This window comes from Mus musculus, chromosome 2, assembly GCF_000001635.26.
Source record: "Mus musculus strain C57BL/6J chromosome 2, GRCm38.p6 C57BL/6J".
NCBI lineage: Eukaryota > Metazoa > Chordata > Mammalia > Rodentia > Muridae > Mus > Mus musculus.
The window spans coordinates 31,307,751-31,327,747 of record NC_000068.7 but is presented as its reverse complement, the minus strand read 5'-3'; the positions used below and the strand labels follow the sequence as shown (position 1 = coordinate 31,327,747).

The following is a 19,997-nucleotide window of genomic DNA, read 5'->3' as shown; positions in this document are numbered from 1 at the left end:
AGAGCCCTGGCCTAACCTGCACAAAGCCTTAGAGTTTGGTTCTCAGAACCATGTTAAACTGGAGTGGTGACCTGGCTCTGTATTCCCAGCACTTGGGAGCTGGAGGAGGCAGGGGTCTGAGATTCCTCCACTATAAAGGGAGTTTGAGGCCAACCTGGGCTACACAAGACCCTGTCTTAAAACAAAGATAACACACACACACACACACACACACACACACACACACACACACACACGGGGTTTAGAATGGATATTGATTTCAGCAGGTAAATGTCTAGCTTTTGTTGTGACGTTGCTAGGCTCTGTTTCCTGTTGACCTACATATGCAATCCCTCCGTTGTGACTGGTTCCCACATTCCTTGCTTTAGTCGCGTGGTCACGGTGGCTTTTCTCTTTAATACTAAGCTGGCTTCTGGCTCAAGTACACGTGCAGGAGGTTTGCATCTGGGTAAGTCTGTTCAAGCCGTCTAGGAAGCGCTTCCTTTCTGCTCCTCGTCAGGCTTTGGCTCAGGGTTCAAGTCTTCCAGTTAATAATCTGTTCCCTTCAAACCTTGCCAGACCAGGGCTGGGGTGGAGCACAGTGGTGGAGCACTTGCTTCACTTGTGCAAGGCCCTGGCTTCCATCAAGAGACCAAACCCCAAACCTAAAGAAGCAAAATGACTATGCATTTATAAGACAGTGTTCAAGAAATGTCCTTCCAGGCCATGCATGTGGGGGTGTGCATGTGTGTAACAATATATAGCCAGCTTATCTGACTTACATACATATATTCCTCTTTGTAAAAGAAACATTTATTTGTGTGTGTGATTGCATGAATGTGGAGGTCGGAGGAAAACTTTTGGGAGTTTATTTCTCCTTTCGCCATGTGGATTTGGGGAATTAACTCGGGTCATCAGGCTTGGTGTCAAGCCCGTTTATCCACGGAACCATCTCAGCTGCTTTCACGTACATATACAATCCTAATTTTTTTCAAAGTGCTCACTTTATAAAGTAGATATATTCATTTTTATTTTATGTGTTGTACTGGCTAGTTTTGTGTCAACTTGACACAGCTGGAGTTATCACAGAGAAAGGAGCTTCAGTTAAGGAAATGCCTCCATGAGATCCAACTGTAAGGCATTTTCTCAATTAGTGATCAAGGGGGAAAGGCCCCTTGTGGGTGGGACCATCTCTGGGCTGGAAGTCTTGGGTTCTATAAGAGAGCAGGCTGAGCAAGCCAGGTGAGGCAAGCCAGTAAAGAACATCCCTCCATGGCCTCTGCATCAGCTCCTGCTCCCTGGCCTGCTTGAGTTCCAGTCCTGACTTCCTTTGGTGATGAACAGCAGTATGGAAGTGTAAGCCAAATAAACCCTTTCCTCCCCAACTTGCTTCTTGGTCATGATGTTTGTGCAGGAATAGAAACCCTGACTAAGACATGTGTATTCCTGGAAATGAAACTACTCTGTGGAAGTGGACCCCACCTTTTGCATTTTGATCAGTATGGAAAAGCTCCCTGTATTTACCCTGCCCAGGACACACTGGGAGACTGTGTCTATCACATCCTGGCCCGTGTCTCTGTTTGTTTAGTGTGCTATAAGAACTTTAGGCTGAATTGATAGAAGACAGATGATGCCCTGTTTAAATTTGCACATGTCTGACTCTTGGCCAATTTAGAACCTTCCAGAGTCCCCCCCCCCCCCACCTTTGGTTCCTCAGGCATGCTGCCCTCCTGAGGGGAGAGTTTGGGCTGGCTGGGCTGGACTCATGGTACAGCCCTCAGAGCTGCTCATGGCCAGGGCAGCTTTTTAGCATGTGTGGGAGCTACCGGTGTACGTGATCGTGTGTGGAGGTCTTCATTGTCTCCCTCCACCCTGATTTTGCTACTGTGCCCAAGCCTAAGGAACATCGCTCCCTCAGCCTGACAGCACTCTCTCCTTTAACCTAAAGACTTTTACACCCTTGGCCCAGAACTTCTCCCTCCCTCAGCCTTGGGGTTTCCTTCCCTTGGACTGGAGTTCTTCATCCACTTAACTTGGTGTTCTCCCTGATTATCAATAGGCCCTTGTTCCTTTAGCTTTGGGTTCCCATCCCTATGCTAGAAGGCCCTTTAGCCAAGGGTCCTTTGGTCTAGCTCCAGGCACCTCTCCCAGGAGACTGGAGATCCTAGCACCTGTAAGGTGTCAGCTACATCCAGCTAGTTGTCATCGTCCTGAGGCAGAGTCATCCACCGAGGAAGTGAAACCCGACTGTATCCTGAGGACCAGCCTGGCTCATGTCACGGGCTTGACTGGGCCAGACACTTCCTTGTCAAGGGTTCTCCAGGCCTGAGTCTTTGCAGGGGAGGGATGTTAGGAGGGGATGGAGGGAGAAGGAAAGGTGGGTGTTGGGTGCTGGGGAGGTGTTTGCCTGTGGATAAGAGGTGATGGATCTGAAAGTGGAGACCCTCAAAGGGCTGGGGTGTGGGATTAGGGCCAGCCTCTTAGTGTCAACTTTACTCAATAGGTAAGGCTGGGAGGATTTCCTTAGGCCAGGCAGGTGCCAGCTTGCCATGGTGCCTCAGTGCAGCCAGAAAGACTCAGACTCCTAGGTGTCTGGTCATGACGTCTGTCATTCTCACAATGAGTTGAGGTACTAGTTGGGTGGAGAAGGATCAAATAGGGCTGCGAACAGCATCCTGGGTACAGGAAATGGCAGAAACAGAAGCTCTGAGGCCAGCAGGATTGTGGCCCAGTATACCCTGAGGAGCAGCAACAGACTGAGCCTAGATCTTCTGGGCATTCTGTCTGGCAGAGGCTTCCAGGGGCTTCTGGACTCCTGGAGGGGACAAAGAGGCTCTGGGACCATTTTTTGTTCTTTGGATAGAGCCACCAGCCTAGTGTTTCTTGTCTCATTAAATCTGTCATCACACCTATCATTTGGGGATATCTTTAAAGGTGACAGCTTGGCTCAGGCTCAGGAACTGTCAGAATCCCAGCAGCCTGCATGCCACTTCTCCTGCCTCTGCCTCCTAGAGATGGGACAACTGAGTCCTGGAGAAGGAGGGCAAGGTGGTGGCACGGTAGGGAACTCTGCTGAGGTTACTGTGGGGAGCACGGAGTGTGTGTGTGTGTGTGTGTGTGTGTGTGTGTGTGTGTGTGTGTGTGTGTGCATGTGAGTGTAGGTGTCCCTGAGTTCAGAAAAGGGTCAGGTCCCCTACGACTGGATTTACAGTTGCCTGTTACCCAGAGTAGATGCTGGAAACCAAACTTGGGTTCTCTGTAAGAGCAGCCAGAGTGCTTAGCTGCTGAGCCATCCCTCCAACCACAGCTGATTTTTAAAGAGAAGTTAACAGAGGTTTTCTGTTACCTAATATTTCATCTGAAAGAATAAATACTTCAGAATAGTTTTAAAATGAAGAATACTCAGGGATGGGGATGTTGCTAAGCAACAGAGTTTGTGCTTAGAAAGCACTTGGAAGGTAGAGGCAGGGGAGTCAGGAGTTCAAGTTCATCCTTGGGTACACAGGCCGCCGGGCTACATGACACTGTCTCAAAACAATAAGAAGCACGAACCAGGGTCTGGCTTCCGTCTCTAGCAGCATAAAAACACAGAGCTGAAATGAGGTTTATAAATAGAAGAAGAAACTGTAGAGATGGAGTCTAGAGGACAAAGAAGAAGCTGGACCTGAGTTAACAAGGCTGTTTCCCACGAGGTTAGGAGTTAACGAATCTGAACCCATGCCTGTACACGCTGGAAGGGTACAGTGAAATAAATGGTTGGCGGACAGATGCGGGAAGCCAGGTTTGTCAGCGTTGGAATGGGAGGCTAGAGATAAGCCACATGTGTTCGGCTCTACGTGGACAGAGGTTAGAGCAGTGCATGTGGTAGTGATTTAGTGCTGGAGACATCAGTACGAAGGCATGTCCTCCTTGGAGGGACAGGGCTGTGTGTTAGGCATCCTTCCTGCTGCTTCCATAAGAAATACAGCAGAGTCAAAGTGGGGGAGGGGAAGGATGTGTGTGGATCCAAGGTTATGGTCCACTGGGTGGTGGTGGTGCACACCTTTGATTCCAACACTGGGGAGACAGAGGTATGTGGATCTCTGAGTTCGAGGCCAGCTTGCTCCGTGTCAAAAGAGGAAGGAGGGTGTAGACTATGGTCTATCACACCAGAAGGAACAGTGAAGTTCATGGTGAGGGGACCATGTACTAGGACACCTAGTGTGTCTACAGGTCAGGGTGTAGCAGGCAGGGGAATACCTGTGTTCCACCAACTTTCACTGGCTTCCTACTCCTCCCTCAGCTGAAAGGGTCTGCTGCCTGCATTTGGGGTGGGCCTTCCCGCCTCAGTCTATCCTCTCTAGAAACCCCCTCACAAGTATAACCAAGAGTGTGCCACATTAACACCTGAGGGGTTCCTTGAGCCAGGCAAGCTGACAATTTAAATTACCTGTCACAAGGTGGTTATATCCAGAAACACTGTGGCCAGCAGGATGGTTCATCAGGTAGAGGTCAAGCCTTAGAACCTAAGTTGGACGGATAGGACCCACGTGGTAGGAGAGAACTGACTTCTACAAATTGTCCTCTGACCTTCTTGTGCATGACATGACACATGTTCTGCTCACAGCCTCTCCCCCAAAATTTTTTTAATGTATAAAAATGGCTTTTAAACCCAGAAATGCTGATAGAAGCACATGCAAGTTCTATTTATACTCAGGTCTCCCTGCTCTGTCGTGAAAGGGGTCAGCAGAGACCCTTAAGCAACCAGAGCGCATTTAGCACCAGAGCCTGGCTGCTGATACCATTCCCCAGGGCCCAACAACCAGGACTCCCTGGGAAAACAGATAGTTGTACACAATGCATGCCTGCAGCATCTCTCAGTGCTGAGGCATGCATGGGGCTTGTCGAGCCTGGCGGCTGCCGCTGTATTAGCAGAGTACCTTCCCAGCATGCACTGGGCCCCAGGGTTCTATCCCAGAGTGGCATAAGAGGATGTGGTGCACACCTGTGATCCCAGCAATCAGGAAGAAAGGCAGGAGGATCTGAAGATGTTGGATGTTCTATGTTCGAAGTCACTCTCAGCTACACAGCAAGTTCAAAGCCAGCATGGACTACGTGAAACTTTGTATAGAAGTTCTAAATGTATCAGTAAATAAAAACAGTGTTTTTAAAAACCTTCCCTATGCTGCACTGGGAATTTGCATAGGAACACAGAAGCCAAACAAATTAGTTTCCAAGGACCAAAGCCTGAAGAGTCTGAGCCAGGAAATAAACAAAGTAGTCTTGGATTAGAAACAAGAAAAAAAAAAATAGATGAGCTTCCATGCCAAACAAGATACATGACTACATGATAAATAAGTAACAAATGAAAAAGACAAGGCCACTCCCCTACTCAGGAAAATTCTGTCACTTCTGACGCTGTTCCAGGGAAGGCAGCGCGACAGCTCTCTGTGCAAGAATAGACTGCACCTTCCAAAGAGACAGAGGAATAGAGCAAGGACCCCCTTCTTCACCCTGGAGGACCCTGGTCAGCACAGGGAGGGCTTGCAGGCCACCCTGTTGTATGTGCACATCCCTCCTAGATATTGTCACCCTGGCATTGTATCTCTTTGTCCTTCTCCACCCCAAACCACCTAACTAGCAAAGTGTGGTGATACAAATGCCCCACGGTGGAGAGATGGCTCAGTGGGTGAAGCAGCTGCTGCATGGTGTGAGAACATGAGTTTGTATCTCTGGTACCCATATCAAAACCCAGTGTGTGCATGGCAGTGTGCACCTGTTGCAGGAGTTCTGGGGCAAACAATGGAGACGGGTGGAGCCTGAGGTCTCACTGGCCAGCCAGTCTGGCTAAAACAATTACACCCAAGGTCAGGGAGAAATAAGAAGTACTTACGCAAAAGGTAAGGTACAGGGGCAACGGAAGAGCCTCTGCATGTATACCACACATGTACACGACACTACATATGCACGCATATCACACATGTTCATGCACACATTACATACATATGACCATGTGTGTATACCACACATGCACATCCATATATACCACACAGGTATGCCACACATCCATGTGCATATATACCACACTGTACACTACACAAGCACATATACCACACATGTACACCACACTGCACATGCACATATACCACACATATATACCATGAATGCACATGCATGTACCACACATATTACATACATGTAACCACACATGTCAAAGTACACATGCATGTATACCACATGTATACATCATACATGTACATGCATGCATACCACATGTGAGCACACACACACACACCACATGCACATAAAATATATACAGGACATTTCTACTCTATCCTCACATTAATTCCCAAATCTAAAACCTTATGGCATAAAAACTCGACTAAAAGTTTTATAAGAAAACATAAAAGCAGATTTGAGAGCACAATTGGGAAATTGAAGCAGAAGGATTGTGAGTTCAAGGTCAGCCTGGGCTGCATTAGCAAAACTATTTCTAAAAACAAAGCAGGAAAATGAGGCAGGGCAGTGGCAAATGTATATCTTTAGCACTTGGGAGGTGAGGCAGGGCAGGCAGCAGTTGAAGGCCAAGTTCTAGGCCAGCCTGGTCTACATAAAACCAATCTCAAAAAGCCAAAAGCAATCAACTAACAAACCAAACAAACAAAAAAACAAGCTAGGCACAATGGCGCATGCCTTTAATTCCAGCACTCTGGTGGCAGAGGCCAGTCAGTCTCTATGAGTTTCAGGGCTAGCCAGGGCTACATAGCTAGCCTGTCTCAGAAAACAAATGAACAAAGTAGTCATAATAATAACAGAAAACAGGAGTCCTTCTCTTAATGTTTGTTACTAAGACTGATAATTTAAAACGTGTGTTCCTGGCCCAAGAATCATTATGCGGCAGAAAGAATGGAAAACCCAGATATAGTCCACCCTGTTAGGTAATTTGGGATCAGAGAAAGAGCCAAGTGATGAAGAAGAATGGATAGGGACTCGGGGACATAGCTCAGTCAACAAAGCGCCTGCCCCCAAGCATGAGGGCCTGCGGGCAGAGCTCCAGCACCCGTGTAAAACCTGGATGCAGTGGCAAACAGCTATAATCCCAGCACTGGGGGACACAGAGACAGACAGATCCTAGGAGCCTGATGCCAGCCAGGCAGCCAGGCAGCCAGGCAGATTTGATGGTCTCTAGGATCAGTGAGAGACCCTGTCTCAAAAAATAAGGTGACATTGACCTCTGTCCTCTTATGTACATGCATGTACATGCATACACGAACATGTACACATGTATAACACAACACAGGCACACATGCACACACATGTGCTCATATACACATATGCACACAGCAAGGATAATTTTATTAGATGAACCTAAATAAGTAATTATTAATAAGTATATGTAATTATAGTATAAAATTGTTAGTTTTCTCTTTTTTCTTTTTTCTTTTTTTTAAAAGATTTATTTATTATTATACATAACTACACTGTAGCTGACTTCAGACGCACCAGAAGAGGGCATCAGATCTCATTACAGATGGTTGTGAGCCACCATGTGGTTGCTGGGATTTGTTTGAACTCAGGTCCTTCAGTAGAGCAGTCAGTGCTCCTACCTGCTGAGCCATCTTGCCAGCCCCCTCTTTTTTTTTTCAAGACAGGGTTTTTCTGTGTGGCCCAGACTGTCCATGATCTTACTCTGCACACCAACCTGGCTTTGAACCCACAGAGACCACCTACCTCAACTACCACCAATAACAACAACCCCCCCAGCTATATATTAGATTTTTTTTTAACTCTGTAGGCCAATTTATTTTTAATTTCAGGTAAAAGAATTTAATGCCAAGAAACTAAAAGCAAAGCAAATACATTTACATCTAACTAATTTTATGATGATAAAGCAAAACACACCATTCCAAGTACGCATGTGGGAAGAAATACAGAAAAGACAAAAGTCAATAGCTTCTCTGCGTGAATATTGAAGACCTTCAAACCCCAGGAACCACAAACAACATGGAAAGGTAACTGACCAGGAAAAATACTAACCACTGGGCAGGGGACACAGATCAGTAGCCAGGCACTTGCCTGGCATGGGTCCCATCCATCCCCTCACAGGGGGTGGGCACTAAACAATGGCAAACGGTGGGTACCACCAACATAATGTGAATTATCAAGTGAATTAGGAGGAAAACCATTGGCATGCCCACCCCCAAATAACCCAACAGTAAAACTGACAGTGCCTAGGAGAAAATCAGAGGGAGAGGGAAGGAAGGAGAGAGGGAGGACACTCTAAGAACACTTCAAACTATACTGAGCCTCACAAGCTATACAGCCAAGGAGCTGGCCTCTTCCCTGACTCCCAGGGTTGAGGCAGCTGGATTGTGGCCCCTCAAATGCCCAGAACATTCCACAGACTTGAAGTGCCACCACCTACCCTCAATGTAAAAAGTACATTCCACTACAGTGCAGCCAATCCCCCAGGAATGGAGGCTTTTGTAGCAGTTACTGGCTGGCGGGAAGTGCAAAGCTATCGACACTCCAGTCCAGAGGGACAGAAAATCTGACTCTGTTCCCCTCTGGAAATTGCCCAGTCTGTCTCATCAGTTTGTTTGCTCTCTATGTAGCTTGGCTGCTCTCTAACGCAATCCTCCTGCCTCTGCCTCTGCCTCTGCCTCCTGGGTCCTAGGGACTACAGGCATTTGAAACCACACCCAGTTATGATTTTTTTAAAACTTCTTGCTTACCTTTGTGGGTTTTTTAGTTATTTTAGTCTGTGTGTATGGGTGTGTTGACTACATGCATGTCTGTGTCCCCGTCATGTGTGCCTGACACTGCAGGAGACCAGAAGAGAATGTCAGATCCTCTGAAACTAGAGTTACAGACTCCAGACTTGACCCCCCCATCCCCCAGGTGAGTCCTGAGAACAGAACCCAGGTCCTCTAGAAAGAGCAGCCAGGGCTCTGAACCATCTCTCCATCTCTCCGGCTCCTTATTCATTCCCTGATTGGATAGCACAGGCATGGACATCAGAGGACAACTTTCTAGAAGCAGTTCTCTCCTTCCACCCTGTGAGTTCCAGGGATAAAACTTAGATCACCAAGCTTGGCAGCAAGCACCCACGGAGCCGTCTTGCTGGCCCTGCTTTTTGCAATGAAAAACATACGGAAACTATTTCCAAAGCTTAAAGTTGTTCTTTGTTTCCAAGGCTGTGCATCCTAGGAGCATTACCAAGACCCCGCAAAACACCCAGTAACTTCCCTTAAGAAAGCATTCCCAGAACACAGAGCTGAGGGGCAGGTCAGAAACCCCTGTGTCTCCAGTTCATCCTCTACTGAAGGGCACACCATTTGCAGATTCAGCAGACACAGCCAGAGCCCAGCTGCGATGCCTGCTCAGGGTGCAGCGCTACAAGCCCATACAAGGAAATTCAAGGCCTCCCAGTCCTTGGCAGCTATAGGCAGCAGGCAGCAGGATTGGCTACAACCAGCCCTGCTCTGCCCCACTTCCTCCAGGAGGCACACACACACACACACACACACACACACACACACACATTCACACACACACACTCTCTCTCTCTCTCTCTCTCTCTCTCTCTCTCTCTCTCTCACACACACACACACACACACACACACACACACACACACACATGCACACACACCTGTCCCTACATGTCATGCTGTCCTCTAGCCCTTACCCAGCCAGCCACTCACCCCAGGAAATCCTTTATTCCAAGCGTGTCCCTGGCAGGAACATCCAATGCTCCCTCCTATAATCCTGCTTCCTCATAGTCTTTCAGTGTCCCCCCCTCCCCCAACGTCCTCTCCCTGAGACTGAGTGATGGCCAGGCGATGTACCTAAGTGACTCCTACCCCCTCATTTGGAGACAGTATTTTGATCCTGAGCTTTCCAATCCTCCTGCCTCAGCACCCCCCCCCCCCCAGGCTGAGACTGCAGGTGTGAGGTACCATGTCAGCTGCATGCATCATGTTCTGCCCCCCAGACTGGAATCTGGGGGCAGCTTTAGGGAGGATGGTTTAGGTAGCCTGGGGGAAGGGTTGGTTTGTTTGCTAGTTTGTTTGCTTGCTTTGTTAAAAAAGAAAAAGGGTTGAGGGTCCAGTGAGGTAGCTCAGCAGGTAAGCGCATTTGCGCCAGCCCTACTGAGCCTGTGGTGAGAGAGAACGCTGTCTCAGCAAGTTGTCCTTTGATTTCCGCCCCTCCCCCCCATGTTTGCTGTGGGACATCATGTAATTTAGTTTTTCTCCAAAGCATCCCTGGTCCTCTCCAAAAAAAAAAAAAAAAAAAAAAATGAGGTAGCTACCAGGGTGCCCAGAGAATGGACATGCTCACCACACCTAAGCAGAGGGGACCCTCCTTGTTCACCTCCTGAGGTCAAGTCTGTCTCAAAAATTCTTTCCATATTGGAAAATTGAACATAAAATTGTTAGAATGAATGTTCATGCAGTATAATGCACAGTAGAAACCCGAACTCCAGAGAAATACAAGGTTGCATGAAGAAAAATGCATCCAGAGTTAGGGTCCGGCTTTCCTTTCAACTCCTGTCTACCTGGTGTTTACAGATGCTCCCTCTGCACCAGAAATGTGGTGGTGATGGCAAAGCTGCTAGGACGTTCATGTGTCAATCAAAAAGTTCATGTGCACTTTCAAAATCAGCTATATGACTCTAGAGCATCTTCAGTCAACTCTAGAACACCCCCTATCCTCTCCAGAGCATCCCTGGTCCTCTCTAGAGCACCCTTGGTCCTAGAGCAATCCTGGTCCTCTTCAGAGCATCCCTGGTCCCTTCAAAGCTGTGGTGCTATAGGAGCAAGGGGAAGGGGCCATGGAGCTTCGTCTGTATGTTCATTTTAAATGATGACTATTCAACTCTTTCCTATCAGCTGGATTGCAGTTTTCATTTCTGGCAGTTGGAGGGCCATTTTCACTTGGAAAAATTCCTTTACATCCGTGGTAACCTTCATTCTGATGAAAAGTTGGACTTGTATTTTACTACCAATTTTTAAAGAAGATGAGCATCATTTAAATTTTAACGGACTTAAAATAAAAAACACAGGTGTGGTGAGATGGCTCGGAGGGTGGAGTTGCTTGCTGACAAGCTAATTGACCTAAGCCCCAGCTCTGGAACCCACAGGGTGGAAGAAGAGAACCAACTCCTGCAAGTTGTCCTCTGACCTCCACAGACCTGCCGTGGCATGCATATGCGCACACCCACAAATAAATATTTAAAAGGGGGGATAAAAAGGAGCACCGAGAAAAACTTGAAAAGGAAGAAGTTAGAGAGATAAAGTAGAGGAAAGAGAGAATGGATTGAAGGCTGAAGGTTGGCATGAAGGGCTGAGCCACGCACCCATGCAGAGCCCAGAGGGCATCTGAAGTTAGTGGGCAGGAAGGGGCAGCAGATACTGCCATCAGGTGCCCATTTTGGGCTCAAGACACTATCAGTCTCAAAAGGCTGCTATCCCATTCTGTAATAGGAGCCAAGTGTTCTAGAGTCAAACAGTAACGGCATCACCTGGCAGGTGGCTTCAGGAAACCCTGTTGGTGCCCTGGGTCTCAGATAGTCCAATTAATGGGTGAACTCACCGTATCTAAGCTCCCACAATATGATAATACCTTTGCAACCCCAAGACCAAACCAAAACGTCGGGAGAGAGAGTTGGGGAGATAGAGGCTGACATACATCCCAGCAAAACCCCGCCTCCTCACACATCCAATCTGATTATCTTTTTGGGTCTCCCAGGAGTATTTTCCTAGAGGCCTGGTCCTGAGGAGCCCCGTAGAGGAGAGGAACAAAGCCTCAGGCAACATGGAGAGAAGATTGGAGGATGGGGAGTCAAGACCCTGGAAGATTCTGTGATTGACAAATGTGCACACCCCTGAGAGGCTTGACAGCCTACCATCGGCTCAGTGTGTCTCCTCAAACCGGCAGTGCTGTGTGGAATCTGCCTTTGCAGTGGGGGACTTTACAGCCAGCCTGGATAGACATGTGGGCAGATGGAAGCAAACAGCAAACTGTAGCTCTCAGGAGTAAGGCAGGCATAGAGAGGAGCTCAGATCCTTGCTTCTCTCCTACTTCAGTGTAATGCAGAAATGTTTTCATTTTTAAAAAAAGTTGAGAAAAGTAGTTAGGGTTGAGGCTGTGGGGGACATCTCTCCCCGGGGTGCAGGGGACTTTTGGTGGTGAGGCTTCGGGGAGCATATTCAACCCTGAGCTAACAGGGTGACTGCGGGGGGGGGGGGGGGAGCGGGGAATCAGCAGGTGTCAGGGAGCCATGCTTTGCTGGGAAATTTCACTCTGCTGAAGTAGGCAGGCAAAAGGGAACCGGCAACAGGCTGTTACTATCAGCCAGGGGTTCCACAAAGGGCTGCAGTTCCCCCTGAAAGCCATGTCCTGGCTTCTCACATGCAAGCTGGGAGAGGACTCTAAAACAAACAAACAAACAAACAAACAAACAAACAGCACCTAAAATCTTACAGGCAGTCGGCACAGAGCTTGCCTAGTGTGCATGGGCCCCAGGTTCAATCCCCAGCACCGGATAAAGGGGCTATGTTAGTGCAGGTCTGCGATCCCAGCGCTCTAGAAGCTGAGGCCGGAGGATCAGAAGTTCAGAGTCATTCTCCACTACACAGAACACTGGGAGACCAGCCTGAGCTACAGGAGATCTGCCTCACAAAGGGGAAGGAAAGGAGGAGAAAGGGGAGAGAGAGGGAAGGAGGAAGAAAGGGCAGGCAGGCAAAATAAAATCGAGAACCAAAAACCTCACAGGTTCCTGGCACCTACTGCCAACATCCCCACACATGTTCCCACTTCACAAATGGAGAGGGTGAGACTCAGAAGCTTTTGGTCGCCTGCTAGAAATTTGTAACCTCAGTGCCAACCTGGGGATGCAGGAGAGGGCGTGGCCAGGCAAGGGAAATGTGCCAGAAGATGCTAAGGTTCTGCTTATTGCTGTGCGCCAGGCAAGGCTGGACGAGCAGCAGGGGTGAGGGGTGGAGAGGACAGGACACCAAAGCATGACACCTCGAGGACTTGGGGGGAAGGAGGGAACCTCGAGAGCCGCGCGGTGGGGAGACCTTGAGAACGGCCGGCGAGGGGCTCTACCTGGGTCGTGGAAAGGCACCAGCGCATAGTTGGCGATGACCCGGCTGCGGCTGCTCAGGCTGCGCTCCAGAATGCGCGAGGCGCCGTCGATCACCTGCATCAGGTCATCCCACATGGAGCCGGTGACATCGAAGACGAAGGCTAGGGTGGCGTCTCCTGTGGCGGGGGACAGCGTCTTCGTGGGCGCGTCAGACGTGACCACCGCCGCCACTGCTGTAGAGATCGCCACGAGCAGCGGCAGGAGCTGCGCCCCAGGCGTCATGGTGAGCCGGAGGCTGCAGCCCTGATGGGACCCGCAGGTCGCAGTGAGAGATGGCAGTGCAGTCTCGCTCTAGCGGGTTCACCGGACAGGGGCGCGGCGGGGTTCCCCTGGTGGGAGCCCGAGGCGGTCCCTAATGCCCACCCCGCCTCTCGCACCCCTCCCCCGCGCCCCGCGGCGTGACTCAAACTTTCCCAGCCCCTCGGCTCTCTGGTCCAGCCCCGAGGTTAGAGGAGGACGCAAGGCAGAAGGCAGGAGGGAGGTGGGGCCACGGCCAAGGGCGAGGGATGAGGGTGCGGGAATCCGCGGACACCTGCAAGCCCTTCTGCGGGGGCGGAGAGGCCACAGGAGCAATCCAAGCCTGGCTCAGACAGGCTTTGCACTCACTGCTACCTCTATCAGTGGTTCTGAGCCTCCCCAATATTGTAATTATTCTTGTCAAAATCAACAAACCTAAGCCTGGCGTTCACTATGGCCTCGGCATCCCACAGATAAAGTCTGGAAACTTACGGTAATCCTTGGGGAAGATACTAAGACCAAACGTATTTGATGCAAGACTCGGCGATGAGCCCATTACTGAATGGTGTAGGCAGCATCTGAAGCCAAATATAGAAGGACCCCAAGTCCCTCAGGCTCTTCCGTCTCCCCTGAGTATTGTAAGACATCATTACAGGTCATATGGGGACTCCACAGGATTGGGCACACACTCCTCTGGTCACCTGTCCAAGCGGACTCATGGATTGCATATGAAGTGGCTGCGGCACCTGTTAGGGGCTGCCTGGGCTGGGTTCAACCATCCTTTGATGGTTCCTCTGCCAGCTGGGTGGGAGGTGCTGCCTCTGCCAGTGGGCCAAATGAGGATGTCCTCTGCACAATCAGGTTGGGGGTGCTCTCTCTCTGCCATTGGGCTGTTGGGGTACTCATCATTGGCTGGGCAGAATGCTCCATTCACCATTGGGCTGGCCAGAGGTGTTTCCCTCCATTCTGTTGCAGCCCTTCACTCTCCCAGGCGGTACACTCCCAGTGGTTTCTGTCCTTACAGACCAAGAGCCCCTTGGAGTGAAGAGTGTGCCTTAGCGTCCACCCCACCACAGGGTGGTGACTCATTAGATGTTGCTTGACTGGAGGGGGCAGCTTTGGCAAGCATGTTTGATTTCTTAGGGTCTTTTCTGTGTACAACACCCTGGGTGAAGTCAGAGAAACCCTGGACATAGCTGAGAGCTCTGGGCTATAGAGGCGACACTCTCTTGACCCTTCCTCTGTAAACACCTCAGCCAGGAGCAAAGCCACTCCACACTGTCTCTTCTCCTTTGGACCAGCCTCAGTTCCTCCATCTTTGAGGCTGCTGGGACCACTCTGTTCTGCATCCACAACCCTGTGTGTCCTCATCCTAGTTCTGACTAAACTGTATCACTGGGACTGTGCCTGGGTGTGTGACCTTCCACTGCAATTGAGCTCTGAGACAATGGAGACCCAGAGCCTGGAACACACGGGAGCCCAACAAAGACTCTGTTAACTGTAAGGGGAAGTGGGTACAGAGATGGGTTACTGAGTCCTGGCCATAGGCAGGGGCCAGGCTGGACATGTCCCAGAGACTCAAATCTACATGAGGCCAGAGACCAAGGGCAATATCTTCAAGAGCTGTCTGTCTCTTGGGATATGGCAGAAGCCATGACCCCAAGGCTTGAAAGTGGAATTTGCAGCCAAGTTCAATGGGAGGTTTAGTCTCCTACACTTGTAAAAACTCACTTTTTAAACCTCCCTGGGTGAAGGCTGTAATTGCCCGCAGAGCCTGGGCAGGGCTGGGCCAGCTGTTGGAGTGAGAAGAGAGGCCCAGCTGTAGAAAGACAGTAGCAATCAGCAGCAAAAATGGTGACATTGCGAACCCAGGACAGAAGTTTTTGTCATTCTGTCTACAAACATTTGCTGAGCTGTATGTCAGGTGCTCCAGGAGGTGCTGATGGGACAGGGGGATGGGAAGATAAAGGAGTGTGGTCCCTACCCGGAGGAGAGACATGTAAACAAATAATTCTAAGTTAGTGAGATAAGTGTTAACAGAAGAATGACCCAGCGCTCTGGGAGCTCAGAGGAAGAATCACTGAGCCTAAGAGGTCAGAGAAGGTCATGGAGCAAGTCTGAGAAGCCGGTGAGAAAGAGAGGAAGGTCACAGAAGAGCTGGGACAGCATTGGAACAGCATTCACAAAGGCAAGGGGAGCAAGAGGCTGCCAGTGGGTCACCCAACCGGACTGAAGGAGATGGTGGCAGAGGAGGGGACAAAGGTGAAAACCTGGAAGACTTCACCAACCCATCTGGAGTTTACCTAAAGGTCCTGGGAGCTATTGGAGAATGTTAATCAGGGAGGCAACCTGGTCTGGCTTACTAACATTCAGGCAGCTCATGGAGCTAAGTTCAGAAGACAGACCTTGTAGATTCTGGGGAGCCATAAATCTCTCCCAGAAGGTAGGGGCAGAGATAGACCCAAAGATGGCAAGGAACTTCTCTTTATGCTGATACAAGGGATGGAGGGAACCACAGACTTGAGTCTTAGTGGCTTTGTGGTAGGGGATGTAGCGCAGGCTGGCTTTGAACCCACAGATTCTCCTTCCTCATCCTCATAGGTCCCTGTGTTACAGGTATGTGTCACCCTCCCCAGGTTTAGATTTGAGTTCTGAAACTGCCTGATGAACTTCAGCGAAGCGCTCTCTTTAAGACAGAGATGGGCTGGAGAGATGGCTCAGTGGTTAAGAGCCCAGCTCCCCTTGAGGAGGAGGGCCTGGGTTTGATGCCCAGCACCCACATGGTTCACAATCATCCATGACTCCAATTCCAGGGAATCCAATGCTTTCTTTTAATCTTTATGATCTCCAAGCATGCACATAGTGCACACGTACATGCAAGCAAAGCACTCATACATGAAATATAATGAATAAATCTAAAGAGAAAATTCTAAGAAGATAAAAGAAGAAATAATGAGGTGCCTGCAGATGTTTCTTGTCACCCCGCCATTCTGCAAGGACCACCAGGGTCCCTCAGAGACACAGGAGGAAAAGAAAAGTTCAGAGCTAATCTCTGCCTGGCCTCCCTCAGATGTCATGGAGGGGACCCTCGGGCAGGCATTTGCTGTCTACCTGCCATCATCCCATTTGGTCTCATCCCATTGCCCACCCAGGTTGGCAGTGAGGCTGCCTCAAACCCAGGTGTCCCAGTTGCTTAGGGATTTCCCCAGGGATGCAACCATGGCCACAGAATGCTAATGGGGGAAACCTGTGGCCTAGAGGTACAACACAAGCAAGCCAGAGCAACCAGCTCCATTCCTGCATCTCCACTTGCCCAGGCTCCTGGGAGTCCACATTTCTTTTTTGTTGTTGTTGTTTTGGTTTTGTTTTTTTCAAGACAGGATTTCTCTGTGTAGCCCTGGCTGTCCTGGAACTCACTTTGTAGACCAGGCTGGTCTCGAACTCAGAAATCCACCTGCCCTCTGCCTCCCAAGTGCTGGGATTAAAGGTGTGCGCCACCATGGCCCGGCTGAGTCCACATTTCTTAACTCAAGAGAGCCTACATTACCCGCCCCATGCATCCCCCACCTTGGTTTTCCCAGAAGGCGTGATCTTTGTGTTGTTTGTTTCCTAACACACCACATTCTTGCTGTGGAGAGCCTTGGCCAGGCATCAGCCAAGGGAAGCACACTCCATTGTTCCTGGCTCATAACCATCCCTGTCCTATGTCTGCAAGGAGGCCCAAAGCAGCCGAGGGGCTGCATCAGAGCCTAGGTCACCAGATGCTTGGATGTCAGAAAGCCTCCTTGCCCCTCTCTACAAGATGATCCATCCCTACATGCACCTGATCTGGACCATGTCAGTGCTGACTCCAGCTTGCCCCATCACCTTGCCCCTCACTGCCCTCCTGCTGAGGGTGCCTGCTCTGTCCCTCAAAGAAGGACAGCATCAATGGGAATAGCATGTGTCAAACCCTTACTGAATACCAGACTAAGCCAGGAAGCTGCTCTCCTCCAGATAGGGAAACTGAGGCCGCAGAAAGGAATGTTCTGGAGTCGTGCAGGACTTGGCATGAGCCTCTGCCTTCTAGGGCAAGCCAAGGATCATGGCCGTTCCAGAAATTCAGGCAAAGTTTCCAAAAGGAGTCCAGTGGACAGAGTTTCTACAACTGACCCAGTACCACAGGTTTTTCTCCGGCACCACGCTGTCAGGATGCTTTGCAGGGAGTGGAGGGAGACATTTCTGACTCAGACTTCTGACATTTCTGCACCTTTGTGGGGCTGTAGGAGACCTAGCCCACCCATGTTTTACTGGAGTGTGAACAGGAAGGGACCAAGGATTCTGCGGTGTGGATGGTGTGGACACCGTTGGCTCTTTCCTAAGATGGCTTGCTCTCTCCTGCAGGAAGAAGTGACACCCCTCTGTCCCCTCTCCTCCCCCAGGCGCAGTGGTCGGGGCTCAGGGGAAGGCAGAGGAGCTGATGACTAGAACGGACAGAGCTCCTGAGGACAAGAGAGGCGGCCAGAGTCCCAGCTTTACAGCCACGGCCCCGCAGCCAGAGCTAAATGATTTACTGCCGAGCCCAGTCCCGCTGCGGGACCAGTCTCCAAGTCACATGTACTACAGGAATGATTTGAAGCCATCCCAAGACATATTTGAGCCACTTGACACAGCAACCGTTGCCCATCCTCATGTTTTCAAGAACAAACAAATGAAAAACTGGGCCAGAGACAGCGCTGTGGGGCTCACTCCCACCACCCGCCTGGCCCAGCTGCTCCGGGGTCTCCTGGGCAGAGCGCCTGCGCCTGTGTTGCTCAGTTGCTAACCGGACAAAGCTGGGAGGAGAGCACATCTCTCGGAGGTCATTGCCTACTTGTTTCCGGCTGTGTCCTGACTGAGTCCCACTGTCATCTAAGGCCATTCAGTCACTGTCACTGGTGTCGTTGAAGGCTGCCACCAACACTCACAGTGAGCTGAGGTTTAATACCTGTCCACATCTCACATCACACACACACACACCATACCACACCACACCACACACACACATCACACACACACACACACACACACACACACACACACCATACCACACCACACCACACACACACACACACACGCATCAAACTCCCTATTTTAGCTTCTTACTTTAAGCTCTTGACCTTCATCTTCCCAGAAAGCTTGGCTTTGGGCCCCCTCAGCTTTCTGGCTAAGGTTAACCACTCCTTTTGAGTGACCTGAGGGAGAGCCACCCTGCCACGTTCCATAGAAAATCCGGACAAGTGGGACTCTCTGTGGTCCCTGACCCATCATCAAGAGTGGGCTAGGTATTGGCATTTGACTATGCTCTGGCCCAGGAGCTGAAGGTCCATGTGCCAGGTATCTTCTGAGGAGACACATGGAGCAGGCTGGAAACCTTTCTCTTGATGGCATGAAGTCAATCTAAAGCAACAGTGGCTCAGAAGGTATATGACCTAAACCAGGCTAACAAGAACCACTAAAGAGTCTAGAAAGACCCACGTGTGATCGGTTGGGTTTGCAAAAGGTGCGGACAGGAAAGGACAGGCTTCTCCAACTTACAATGTCGGAACAGCTGTGTATCTATAAAAAGAAATAACAAGCCGGGCGTGGTGGCGCATGCCTTTAATCCCAGCACTCGGGAGGCAGAGGCAGGTGGATCTCTGAGTTCGAGGCCAGCCTGGTCTACAAAGTGAGTTCCAGGACAGCCAAGGCTATACAGAGAAACTCTGTCTCAAAAAAAAAAAAAAAAAAAAAAAAAAAAGAAATAACAAGTCCCAATTCCTAACTCACTACACATGAAACTAATCAGAGACACTGATAGGCCCGAGAGAAATTAGCATGTTTCTATAAACAGGGTCCTGAGGAGAAGGCTCAGGGGTTAAGGATGGGTATTGTTCAATCACGAGGGGCTCACAAATGCCTATAATTCCAGCTCCAGGGGATCTGACGCCCTCTTCTGGCCTTTGCAGGTACTGCACTCACATAGGCCAATAAACACAGGTACACACACACATAATTTTTAAAAAGAAATTCGAGAGAGAAAGAGAGGAAGACAGAGAGAGAGAGTGAGGGAGACAGAGAGAGAGAAAGAGAATTGATTTCTTCTTTCACTTAGTGATGCAAAGGCAGCATCTGAGGAGCTGAGCAGCTCTCTTGAAACCACGAGGAAGTCAATCCAGAGAGCATATGGAAAATGAAACTCTTCTGGGCTGCCTTAGCCATGGTTCCATATTGTGCACATCCTTTGTAATTACTCAGACTGTACTGAGTTCTCTGTTAGGTGCAATTACAAGCATCCCCGTCCCAGAGGCAATCCCAGCCCAGAAACATCTCCATCCCAGAAGCGTCCCCATCCAAGCAGCATCCCTGTGGTCCTCCTGGCTTTGTTCTCCTTCAGCTGGTCACACAACTACTTTCATTTAGGCACTAGGCACACATCCTTTCACACTACCATCTAAGCAACTTTTTCTACAATAATTTTTCTTTAGATGTTGACTTTGGGATTTCATCCCCATTCCCAGGTGCTGAGGGACCCTGAAGAAATGACTGGACTGCCTACCGCAGAAAGTGACCCATGAAAATTTGTCTCCAAAGGGCGAAAGTGATCTTTGACTCGTTTTCATTCACATCTCCACACCCTGTAGTTGGCACA

At 49.7% G+C, this 19,997-nt stretch overlaps 1 protein-coding gene across 5 annotated transcripts in view; it reads right to left on the bottom strand.

Annotated features, from left to right (window-relative positions):
• Positions 1–13,493, bottom strand: part of Hmcn2 (hemicentin 2) — a 146,484-nt gene extending 132,991 nt beyond the window's left edge. The window contains exon 1 of one of the 5 annotated variants that reach the window (XR_003953689.1): positions 13,072–13,493. Coding sequence is in view for 4 of the 5 variants with exons in the window: in XM_006498503.4 (XP_006498566.1) it covers positions 13,072–13,333 (262 nt within the window). In the remaining variant the exon portion in view is untranslated. The remainder of the gene's footprint in view (positions 1–13,071) is intronic. The other 4 variants (XM_006498503.4, XM_006498501.4, NM_001370902.1 and 1 more) reach the window with 4 other exon arrangements.
• Between the last annotated feature and the right edge of the window lie 6,504 nt (positions 13,494–19,997).